At 37.9% G+C, this 12,956-nt stretch overlaps 1 protein-coding gene across 1 annotated transcript in view; it reads right to left on the bottom strand.

Annotated features, from left to right (window-relative positions):
* PAPPA (pappalysin 1) overlaps positions 1–12,956 on the bottom strand; it is a 246,402-nt gene that overhangs the window by 129,060 nt on the left and 104,386 nt on the right. The window contains 1 exon segment of the mRNA XM_032164971.2: positions 5,074–5,202. Coding sequence (XP_032020862.1) covers positions 5,074–5,202 — 129 coding nt within the window.

The following is a 12,956-nucleotide window of genomic DNA, read 5'->3' as shown; positions in this document are numbered from 1 at the left end:
AGTCAGTTAACAAGTCAGATGGGAGTAAGACATGGAAGAACTAATGAACAAATAAATGGTCTTGCTCCCACAGTGTCTAGGAAGTCTCACGGACATTTCCTTGTCTCTGATCTTAAAAAAAAGCATATTTGAAGGAAAATGTAGAGATTCTGTTCCTTCACCACTCCCTGCCTTGATATCCTTCTTATTCCCCCAATATACTTAAAGATAACATTTTTTTTTTTCATTCATGCATTCAAGTTTAGTCATCCTTCCATTGGAAAGTTTTGCTTTCTCCATCAGGTGTGTCATTTCTTGGTGTCAAGAACTCCAAGGGCTGTGAGACTACACTGTTATGAAATACTAATGCCCCCTTTGTTTTTGTTGGAATTATTTCCACTACCTAAGGATGATTTTGCAAAGGTTGGGTTGGGCAGAAAATGAGCAATGATCTTTGAATTGGGCTTAGGTGATGAGAGGGAGGAGCAAAACCTGAACGTCTGGATGGGTTATTGCTTTCTGGAAAACCGTCATCCTTTAAAAAACAAAACACTTGGGTTTAGAACCCCACATCTCAAACTAACTGTATAATCTTGACTAAGTCACTTGACCTCTTGATCTGATATTTCTGTGACGATTTAAATTTAAACTAATTGAAATGAATTATAATTAAAATTCCAATCCTCAGTCATAGTAGCTGCATTTCAAGTATTCAGGAACCACATGTGGCTAGTGGCTACTGTAATGGACAGCACAGAATACATTTCCATCATTGCCGAAATATCCATTTAACAGTGCTCCTGTGGATGCTGGACTTCAGTTTTCTCTGTGCTAAAATGGAGATAATTAGTCCTACGCCTCTGAGTAGTTTAAAGTGGTTGGCACAGTGGGTGACACATAGAAGATGCTCAAGGAATCACAGTACCCATTCCCACTCTGCCTTGGGAGGTCTCTGCAGAGTGTGTGACAGCTGTCCCTCCCTCCCCAGAGACCAGCTGGGACCTGTCACAGCAAGGAAGAGGCCTTAGTCTTTTCCTTTCACCCAGGCAATTAACACTGGGCAATGTTTGTTGCTTTTAAGAGGTGTCAGAGTAGCAGGATAATGCCTTGCAATCAATCCTTAAGATGGCTAGGGCATTGAATTGATCTCCAAGGAGCCACCCAAGTCCTCTCCTGTCTGCACACCTATGAGCAAAGAAAAAGTTTGTATTTCTAGCTGGTCTCAGCATTGTCTGGCAGTGGATCTTGCTTGCTGGAAATTGCTGATGACCTTGTGCTTCTAAGCTAATGCATGGGTTGTTTTGGAAAAAGACTTAAAAAAAAAAAATACCTGGGCTGGTTCCCCAAGCCACAAAGCTTACTTTCAACTTCCCTTCCATCGCCACTCAAACAGTGTTCTACTGGTCTAAACAAAACATTCGGGTCACTACAAATATCTTCTAGGCATGACAGATCTATCATTAGATAAAGAGGTTCTGCGAAACCTTATTTGACCTCTGGGGCTTGAGCGGGTGGCCGTCTTTCTCTGTGTCCATAGACATCTTGCTCCATCTATCACAGCACTTGTCAAACTGACTGCCTTTGCCTGTTACTTGAGAGCCCCTTATAAGAGGCTGTAATTTGCCAAAGGAAGTGACAGAGTCTTCATCATCCTAGCACCCCAGTTTCTGGCACAGTGCCTAGGATATAACAGACAGCATGCAGCCACTCCTTCACTTGTTAGTTTTGCAGAGTTGTCACATCACACAACAATGCAATGGGGAATCCAGACGAGAATCTGGGCCCTCTGTTCACGTATTGGTTCTACATCTTACCAGATGTGGAAGCTTGAGAAAACCTCTGTAATCTCTTTGTGCATTCATTGTTTATCTGTAAAGTATTATAATAAGACCTTTCTCACATGGCTGTTGGGTGGGAGAACTCAAGGAGATAATAATGTAGCACAGTGCTTCGTGCACAGTAGAGACTCAAGAAGTGTGTATAAATATTATTGTCATTATCAAAACGTTCATCCATTGCTTTCACCTTTACCCGATCTATGAAATGTAGAACCTGCTGCTATGGATCATTTAAGACAGCACTCATCCATTAAGGGCCTCACTGATGCTGAGTCTATGCATATTTTTTCGTAAATTATTTTACAGACAGAGCAAATTAACTTGCATCATTCCATGAAAAATCCTATTAGCTAAGATGATATCCCTCCTTTTCCCCAAAGTTTTCCTCCCCCCCCCACCCCCTCCCGCCCCTACTTAGGGAAACATCCATAAGCTAAATTTAGTTTTTTACGAAGTATATAAACAAATATTTGATATCTACAGGTAACTGAACATGTGTTTGATGTTTATGCAAGATACTAATTCTAGGTAAAAATACTAAAAAAAAGAAATGTATTAAATTAAGTATACGATTTAAAATTAATAATAATTATGATACTAATAGTTTTAGATCAGCAAGAATGATATCATTTGCAGTGTTTAACCAATTCATCTATATCTGTTTCCACCATGAGCTCAGATGAGCTGTAGATGAGGCTCCAAATCTGGTGACTTAAAAAAAAAAAAATTGGGCTAAATTAGAAATTCTCAAATCACAATTATGAGTTATCAGCAATGACTGCAAATGTTTTCTAGATAGTCTAGATATGAAGTTCAATCTTGGACCCACAAATGATGGGGTACTTTCTCCATGGAGAGCCCTCTGCTTAGTTGTTCAATGTTCCATCAGACAGCAACTGTATCAAAAGCTGGAATTTGATGCATTAATGTGGGAAAGAACAGTGAGAAGTTTCCCTTTCCCAAATTATACTGCATTGGAAACTGTATCTTCTTGTTCTGTTGCTACATATGAATGTGGATCTTAAATACACACAGCATTGTATGTTAAATAGCTCAAACAAGTAAGGAGCTTTCTATTCTGAGCTTGAGGAGTCAAATTCTTGGCAATCAGCTGATTTGCAACATAATGCAACACTTAAAAACCCTTACACTAATCTCTTCAATCTTAAACATTTTGACAATTCAGATATTAAATTTTAGGTGTAGGACATTTAAGAAATAAATACATGATCCGAAAATATATATATAATATAAATATATGTTCCTGCTTCAGAAAGCCACTTGAGATTATGCAAATAATTACTTGCCTTATCAGTGCCAATATTTTTTTAATGCCATTTCTTATTTTAAAAACTTGAGTTAGTTTCTTTTTTTTTTTTTTTTTTTTTTGAGACAGAGTCTGGCTCTGTCGCCCAGGCTGGAGTGCAGTGGCACCATCTCGGCTCACTGCAAGCTCCGCCTCCTGGGTTCACGTCATTCTCCTGCCTTAGCCTCCCTAGTAGCTGGGACTACAGGCGCCCGCCACCACGCCCTGCTAATTTTTTTGTATTTTTAGTAGAGACAGGGTTTCACTGTGTTGGCCAGGATGGTCTCGAATTCCTGACCTCGTGATCCGCCCACCTCAGCCTCCCAAAGTGCTAGGATAACAGGCTTGAGCCACCGCACCCGGCCGAGTTAGTACCTTTTCGTTAACAGTTAGCAAACTTTAGTTGTGGAGTGGGGAGCAAAGAGGAACAGAATCTGGTACATATTACTATCTTGTTACACAGCAAGTTTAAAAGATAAAATTTACCAATCATCTGATCATGTTTGCAATATTTCTATTGCCTTTAATGGTAAGTCATGTTCAGAAAGAACACTGCTGGAAAATAACTGATGTCTATGTGGATGAGTATTTATATGCCAGCTCTTTTCACTTGCATTACTGCATCATCCTTGCTGTATTCCTAGCTGGTCCTTTCATCCTAAAGCAGAGGTTTCCAGTTTACATTCCATGCCACAGAATCATCAGAAACAAATTAAATTGTTCTTCCCCTCTAGCTTAGTGTCAGTGATGAACAGAAAGAAAGAGTCATCTAGTGTGTCTCTTTCATATATGTACTACTCCTACGAGTTGATTCATGTTCTACACATCAATGGTTTCATCCAACTGTGAAGCAAATTCTTTTTTCATACCACCCCTCCCCTTATAGAAATAGTAATTGCAATTCCATATTGCACAGATATTATGTGACACCCAACAGTGCTATTTAATGAAGGAATTTTGCCAATAGCTTGTTTTGCCTTCTCCACATGTAATGTTTATCATTAAATCTGTCAATAGTTTAAAAAGTCTCTTAGCAATAGTGTGACTTGCAAATAAACACTTTAGCAATGAGGAACATAATTTTAGCAATAAGAGATTTAATTTTGAATGATTATTGGTCTCTTCTCCACCTCTAGAGAAAAAACTCTCTATTTTGTACTAGAAAACTTTTTTTCTTATTCTGGAGGAAAAGCACTTAAAAGTTTATTTACTGAGTTTTAAACAATGCAAAAGTCTTGGTGGCTCCTCACCCCTGTTTGCCAGTTGCGTAGCATCTTGTCCTGAGAACAAGAAAATGAATGGATTGATAATCTGATAAAATCCACACTTACTGATTGGACCCACAAATGATGCTTCATTTGCCTCAGTGTACTCATATTCACATTCAATATTCACTCCAGCGTACTGTTTATTATTTATGGTTTAAACATTGTAGCGAGTTAAAATACTTCGCTGTTTTTATGAGCCTTTGACCCATTTTGTAAATTGTTGTATAATATGATACAATAGAGATAACAAATAAATATGCAGTTTTCATAAATGTGAATGGTAACCAGCAAAGAACGTAAAAGTGTTTTAACCTAGATGAACTGTGTCCTGTTAACTGAATGTGCACTGTGACTGTGACGGAAAAATCTAACGGAATCCTTGTAGCACACATAAAGCAACTGAGAGCAAGAGCAAATGGTAGTAGGTACATAAAGGTAGTTCTGTCTAAATCATATATTGTATTACATAGTTGCAAAATGTATGTGTTCAAAAAAAGAGTCATTGCTTTTCTTCTGAGTTCAGCAAATTGTTTGGAGACCAATCCAGAGACTGCTGGGGACCACTAGTAGCTCACAGCTCATGCACTGAAGAATATGTCATAAGCTCTTCTGTTCAGCACCCTAACCATCTCTTGACCTAACCAGCATCCCTCCTCTTCTTTCTTTAATTAGATCTACTTACTTTTGTATAATGCCATCGCCACAGTACCCACTTCCATGGATGTATGTGACAGCAGGTGACGGCTCACTCTCTTCAGTTCCTGAAATAGTTATGACCCAATACTGGTACACACTGCCAAGATTTAGATCCCTGGAAAATACAAAGAAGACACAATTATACAATTACAATACTGGGCAGACAAGGAGAGAATGGAAAATTGATCCCCTGGAGTACGTTCTATCAGTCTTGCTCATTTTTGAAATCAAATGCACATTTAGTTATCCAATACTTTCTATTCTTCACTATGGTTACCTCAGTTAGCTAAGTATAACGGACTACACTAAAATGTACCGTAATAACTAGCATCAATTGACTGATAACTGTGTACTTACTAGGTGTTGTTTTTTTCTTTAATTTAACCTATACAGCAACCCTGTTGGAAAAGTATCAGATGGCAAATGACTAAAAATGAAGATGTTTGTGAGGAAGCCATCCAGGAAAAATAAATATAAACAAAAGCACAGAGGTGGGAAAGAACCACATCTGATTCTTAGGGCATTATCTGATCATGCTTCCTCATTTTAAGACCTGAGCAGAAACTCTATTACACGTGAGCAAATGCTTTTCTGATGCTGCGTGTACAGTGGCTCTCCGCCTCCCTGCCACTTGCTTCTCCCTATTTCTTTCACTCTCGACAAAATAATAATAATAATAGCAGCATCCATTAATAGAATATAGGGCCTTAGGCTAAACACTTTTCATGAATTTCTTATTTGAGAAACAAAACATCCCTACATGGCTGCTAGTATTTACATGTTGATTTTACAGATGGTGAATCTGAGGCATAGGAAGGTAAAGCAACTTGCTTACAATCATATGCTATTAAGTGATATCCTATATTCTGCCTATCTTATCCCTATTTTAGGTCTGTTTTAATAACCTCACCCCTTGCAAAGTCGGGTCACGTCCTGGGAATCGCCAATTCCAAGGACTGCTTCCTGCCAGATTTCCAACTTGCCTAGACTGCATGTCTCCTCTGACCTAAAGACCTCCTAGTACCTGCTCGGACTTCCTCACAAACACACCACCAAATGAACACGGCTACTGCCAATTATCCTCCAAGGCAAATATATGTTTATGTCAGTTCCACATGACCACATGCCCCTCCCTATTGCCTTTTTGACCATTTTCAAATGAAGATGTTATTCCTGTCTTTCATCTACCTCTGCATCAATTATTTTTAATAATAATTTTTTAATAATAAAAAAGTACCATGGGAAAAAACACAAAACGATAATGAAGAGAATTCCTATCAGATTCCAGCATTGGGGGGGATTTCATAAACAAAAGGATGATGTCAAAAAATCTCAAATTCTCCTGCCCATCTGTTATTTCAGCTGCTGTTAGGACTTGGGCTGTTTGGTTAAGGCCAACAAGATAACAGGTGCAGGGGCGATGGACAGAGAATGTCTTCAGACTCTCAACACAATAATGAACTGGAGTTTATGAGCATTGAAAGACTCTGGGAAAGAACACAACTTTCCTGAGAATGTTGGATGTATTACCCCAAAGGGAGTTTGTTTTAGTAGCACTGGGACTACTAATATTGTGTGTAGACCAAAAATCCCTGGAGATTTAGTGCTCTGCCAATGAAGATGAAATAGGTGGACATACAAATATCTTGAGAGATTTTTATGCATGAATGATGGTTGTTTTGTAAACCTCGAATCCTAATTTGTTGATACAATTATAGGGTTTATGATTTCATTTAGCTTATTGGCTACTTTATCCACATCTAGACTAATGAGCATACACTTCATCTGGTGATAATTCTAAAACTGGAGTGGGGTGGAGAAAAAAGTAACAATCCCAGGGGATACACAAAGGTACATGATAAATATGACATGCATTGTATTATGCGTTCATTTTTTTCTAAAATGCGGAGGCATGTTTTATATTTTTTAAATGGCCACATTGTGATATAAAATAAGAAATTTTCTTCAGACTACATCCCAGTCCACTGGGGCTATCCGGTCATTGTCTAAGCAGATGGAGGTAGTTCTCTGGAAAAGGGTGAATATGAAAAGTACTCCTCTACATTGCATTTTTCACTTCTGGCATGTGTCACGAGTGATTTGTTGCTGATGATATTTAAGGTGGTTGGCTAATATTTGCGAATGTTTTCCTCCTCTCTCCACTTTGTCCTCTCCTCTTATCTCTTCCTCCTCCTTTTCTTCAATAAACATCAACATAGAGACAAGAAAACATGTGTTTCTGTCCTGGCTGCCTCACTTATTAGCCAGGAAGTCATGGGCCGGTATTTTACCTTTCTGAGCCTGTTTCAAATCAGTCATAAACCTGGCTTCACAGCATTTATCTGCAGATGAAGCGTGAGAACATTTATAAAGCACATATGTGCCCAGCCTATGACAAACATTTAATAAATGTTAATCCATTACAATTAACGGTTAATTATCAACATTCTTGTCCACTGAATTTATGCTATGGTCCCCTCACTAGAAGAGATGGAGAGACAAATAAGTAATGTAACCTTGGTGAGGCAAACCCGTGAAGATGGAGCCATCATCTACCATATGTGCCATGGCTTCAATGAAAAGTATCTTTTCTACTACTTCACTTGGCTGGAACACCCCCAGTGCCTGGCAGGTTGCTCTCTTTCCAGGTGACCCATTTCAGCTTCTGAAAATTCTGGATCCCAGAAGGTTTCTCTTTACCCTGGGGCGAAATCTGTGTCCCGTAACTTCTACCCACCGACCTCCTTCTTATCCACTAACATCGTATTTGATTAGTACAGAAACCTTAATAACCTTTCTTCTTCTAGCTGTGTGTGTGTGGTTCATACTTCATTGTTTTCCAGAAGCTTAAGCAGCTCTTTGAGGAAGGTGTTGTTATCCCAAGTTTTCAGATTGAAATATAAAAACCCAAGTCACTCCCTTAAGTTAAAAGGTGGGGACAGTGGGATGGGTACAACAGTTACTAAAAAGATTATGTTTTCCAAGGAGAAATTCCTATGATAAAACTATATTTTACCCAAGTTAAAGTCAGAGTTAATGTTAAATGAGGGCTCTTTTCTCAAGAACCTAGGTAGAATAGATTTCTTTCAGAAGGATAAGCTAGTGGCTTCTGAAGGCTTTGCTGGAGGTTAGAACCTATTTCATTGTTGGTCTAAAAGTAGGACATTTTTGTCAAGTTGTTCCTTTCAGCTGCTCCTAAAACCATCTGGAAAGCCTTATGCTATCACTTGAACTCCTTCCCCTCCTGTGCCTCCTACATTCAGATGGACCCTAAGCCCTCTCAATTCTCCCCACCCAGGAGTTTCCACGTCATCCTTTCTTCAACTCTCCTGAGGCCCATATGTCAATCTTGACGGCCGAAGCAGCCTCTGGCTTAATGTCCTGCTTCGAGCATATCCCGTTTCCAGTCTTGCCAACATCGTCAGAATATTCTTAAAACTAGAGTCACTCTCCAGCTCAAAATCTTTTCATTTAGTGCAGCGACAGGAGCTTGCTACCAAGCTGAAACTTCCAATTTACTCTTTCTTTGGAACTAAAATTTTAGCAGGTCATCTGAGATGTGATTATTTTGGCTACTTCTGATTTCTGTCATCAAATTTTGAATGCCATTTTAAGTTTTTTTCTTTTTAAACTTCAACCATCAGTAGTAGTACATCATAAAGTTTGCATCTGAATATTTTATGTTTGTAGCTAATATATTTAAATGTGATGAAGTTTTCTATTTTGAAGGGTTGTTCTGTAGAATCTGCAATTTTTTTTTAAGGCAGTCTTGCTCTGTCACCCAGGCAGAAGTCACAGCTCTCACTGTAGCCTCAAACTCCCTGGCTCAACCAATCCTCCCACCTCAGCCTCCTGAGTAGCTGAGACTACAGGCATGCACCACCACAGTGGCTAATTTTTAAAATACATTTTGTAGAGATGGGGTCTAATTGGGTTGCCCAGGCTGGTTTAGAACACCTGGGATCCAGTGATCCTCCCCACTCGGCCTCCCAAAGTGTTGGGATTACAGGCATGAGCCACTGTGCCTGGCCCTCATGCATTTTTTTTTTTTAAACAAAACAAAACAAAACACTTTTTTCTACATTTAACCATTATTCTTTAACACATATCACAAATGGCATATGTGCCATAGGGTTGTATTTCTGATAATTAGAAACAAAAATGCTGGCATTTCTGGTTGATATAATCTCAGTATTCTGCCTCAGAAAGTCATACTTATGGTAAGTGTATATTGAATTCAGAGTACAACTTACACTAACATGTAATTACAGGTTGTGAAATCATTATCTAAAATATTAATATATACATTTGGAGGGTAAGCACCTTATGACTTAAGCTTAAATATGCATTTAAAATGCATACATTAAAGTATATTGGTATGTAGTTAATATGATAGGTCAATTAAAACCTATCTGAAATCTGTAGACAAGTCATGTGATTTTGCGGGGGTCTGTTTTCCTGTCTTTTAATTAGGATGTTTGATTCTTGTCCCATACCACTGTGAAGGTCAAATAAGAAACACAAAAGTCATATAGGAGGAAGGGGAGAGAGAGCCTCATTACCCTATGGAAACATCACATTTTGCTTCTTCCAGAAAACTCTCTCTGAGCTCATTAAATACTCAGTATTGATCCTATTGTTTCTATATCATAGCATTCATTTATCATTGTCTATCTCTTCAAATAGTCTCTATAACTAAACTGTGTTATATTTCTTTAAAACTCCATCCTCTGGAATAAAAACAGTAATCACAGAGTTTCTATGTGTTGCCTACTTATTATATGCTAGGCACTACATATCATATTTTGTATGTATAGTCTCAACCAAAAGAACAATCCCTTGAATAATTATCCTCCTTGTGAGATGAGGAAACTAACACTTAGGAAGATTAAGCTACTTGCCGGTAGTCACAATATTTTTGTCATGGAATAGGGATTTGAACCAGTTCTGTCTAACTCCATTCCAAGGCAGTGCTTTCCAAAGACAGAAGCCCCAAGCTTTCTCAAAGTACAGCAGAATAGAAATCAAAAGACTTTGTTTTGGATCACAAAGAGCTTACATACAAAGACCAGTTGAAAGATTTGGAATTTGTGTCTCATGACTTCCAAATCTTTGTTTTTCTATTTTAATTTCATAGTATTTCCCTATGAAAAACTACCGCTGACTCATTGACCATGGACAAGCCATTTCCTCTTTCTGTCCATCCATTTTTTTTTATCTATGAAAGAAGAATCTGGGAAGGATGTGATGATTAGTTCTGCAATCCATGGGTCTAATTTAATGAGGAGTGTTGTGTAGTATCCTTATGTCTTGAGCTTTTCTATAGGCTAAAAACTGCTTCAGCATTTAAAATTCTGCACTGAGAACGTGTGTAGGTCTGGACCTACCACCCAGATTGTCTGAGTTAGAAGACATAAGATGGGACCACCTAGGATGCCTTTGGCTCAGGAAGAGTCCAAGTATTCCAGTCTAGCCTTGAGCTAAGAACTAGAGGGTAATGTCTGGGCACTTTGTATATAACCCTCCAGCCAAGAATGGGAAGGGCAGGAAACAATTCACTTTTTGAGCCTGAGATGATGTGCCAGAGACTATACTTGATATTATTATTGTTTTAATTAGAAAATACTTCACTTATATAGAAAAGTACAGACTATACTATAACAAATGTTCATAGGCTTACTATACAGCTTTGTCAAATTATAACATTGTGCCATATTTTCTTCATATCTTTTGTTTTTGGTGTGAAAGGAATAAATACTGATCAAGTTTAAACCCACCTGTATGCTCCTCCTGTATCTCATTTCCTTCCCATGCACATTTTTATACTTTTTGCATGTATATATTGTTTTACATATTTTAAATTTCATAGATGTTTTAATACTATACTTATTTTGTAGCTGGCTGTTTTTCTTTTTTCCTTAGTATTGTTTGAGATCACACATATTGCTACAAGTAGATCTGGTGTATTTATTTTCACTAACATAAATATTTTACTGTATGAATATATCATACTTTATTTGGCCATTCTTTTCTTGATAGATACCTAGGTTGGTTCTTTTATCATTGCTATTATTGTTATTTAATCACTGTGTTTATTATTTACAATGTTACTTTAAATATTTGTGTTCTTTTCCTCTGTGCACATAGCAAGAGTTTTCTGAGGGAAAAAAAAAGGCTAAAATGGTATCATTAGGTTAAGGTAATTGCATCTTCAACTATTAAATATTGCCAAAGTATTTACCAAAATGATTGTATCAATTAACACATCTACCCAAAGGCTTGCCATTCCCAAAGTGCTGGTCCTTGCCAGCACTTGATTCTGTCAAATATGTAATTTTTTTTGTCAATCTGATGGTTACTAAATGATACTTAATTATTGTTTTATTTTGCCTTTCCCTGATTACTAACAAGCCTGAGTATCTTTTCACATGTTTGTGGATCAAGTAGGTTTCCAGTCATGCATATTGTTTGTTCATCTTTTTGCCTATTTTAAATTAAGTTCTGTTTTTCTATATTAATATATAAGTATATTTACATATACTGGATATTAATTCTTTATAATTAAAGCCATTGTAAATACCATTTCATAGTATATGACTCCTAATTTTTCATTATGTTTATGCTGCTTTGTTGATAAGAGAATTTTGTATCCTTCATGATTTGTGTTTTTCATATGTTGTTGAATAAACATTCCTTTAATCTAAGATCATAAAATAGTCTCTTTTATTTCCTTTCAATAATTTTAAGGTTTTGTTTGTTACCTATATGGTTTCAAGCACCTACAATATAGGTTTTTGTTATTATTATTATTATTATTTTAGATGGAGTTTCATTATTGTTGTCCAGGCTGGAGTGCAGTGGCGCGATCTTGGCTCACTGCAACCTCTGCCTCCCATGTTCAAGCGATTCTTCTGCCTCAGCCTCCCAAGTAGCTGAGATTACAGGCATGTGCCACCATGCCTGGCGAATTTTGTATTTTTAGTAGAGACGGGGTTTTACGACGTTGGCCAGGCTGGTTTCGAACCCCTGACCTCAGGTGATCCACCTGCCTTGGCCTCCCAAAGTATTGGGATTACAGGCGTAAGCCACCATGCCTGGCTCACAGTATAGTTTTTTAAATGATGTGAAATAAGGATTGTTTTCCCCCTAAATATGTATTAAAATTATTTGTCCAGCACTAGTTAATCTCTTTAAGGTAACAGTTAATCCTTTCACTACTGAATTTTAATACTGCCTTTGCCATATATAATTTCAGTACTTTCATAATTTTTTTTTCTGGGTTATCTTGTTTCATTGGTCTATTTTTGCTCTTGTTGCCCAGGCTGGAGTGCAATGGTGCGATCTCGGCTCACCTCAACCTCCACCTCCCGGGTTCAAGCGATTCTCCTGCCTCAGCCTCCCCAGTAGCTGGGATTACAGGCATGTGCCACCACGCCTGGTTAATTTTGTATTTTTAGTAGAGACAGGGTTTCTCCATGTTGGTCAGGCTGGTCTCAAACTCCCGACCTCAGGTGATCTGCCTGCCTTGGCCTCTCAAAGTGCTGGGATTACAGGCATGAGCCATGCCACTCGGCCTCATTGGTCTATTTTTTATCTACTGTTTTATCGGTAGCAGTCTATAGTGATTTCCATAGCAACACAAAAGTCTTGATTTACATTATAAGTTCATTCTATAGTTTTCGTTTTCAAAAGAGCCCCTTGCTCTTCCATGTGAACTTCCATGTGAAGCTTCATCCTTACAAATGCCTGTTGGGATTTTGATTCCAATTTCATTGAATGTATCAGTGTATTTGAGGAGAAAGGACATTTTTATGATACTGTGTCTTCCCCCATTTATGCACACAGTTTATCTTTTTATTTATTTAGGTC

Source organism: Hylobates moloch, unplaced genomic scaffold, assembly GCF_009828535.3.
Source record: "Hylobates moloch isolate HMO894 unplaced genomic scaffold, HMol_V3 SCAFFOLD_10, whole genome shotgun sequence".
NCBI lineage: Eukaryota > Metazoa > Chordata > Mammalia > Primates > Hylobatidae > Hylobates > Hylobates moloch.
Note: the sequence above shows the minus strand (reverse complement) of the source record. Positions and strands in the feature narration are given on the sequence as shown.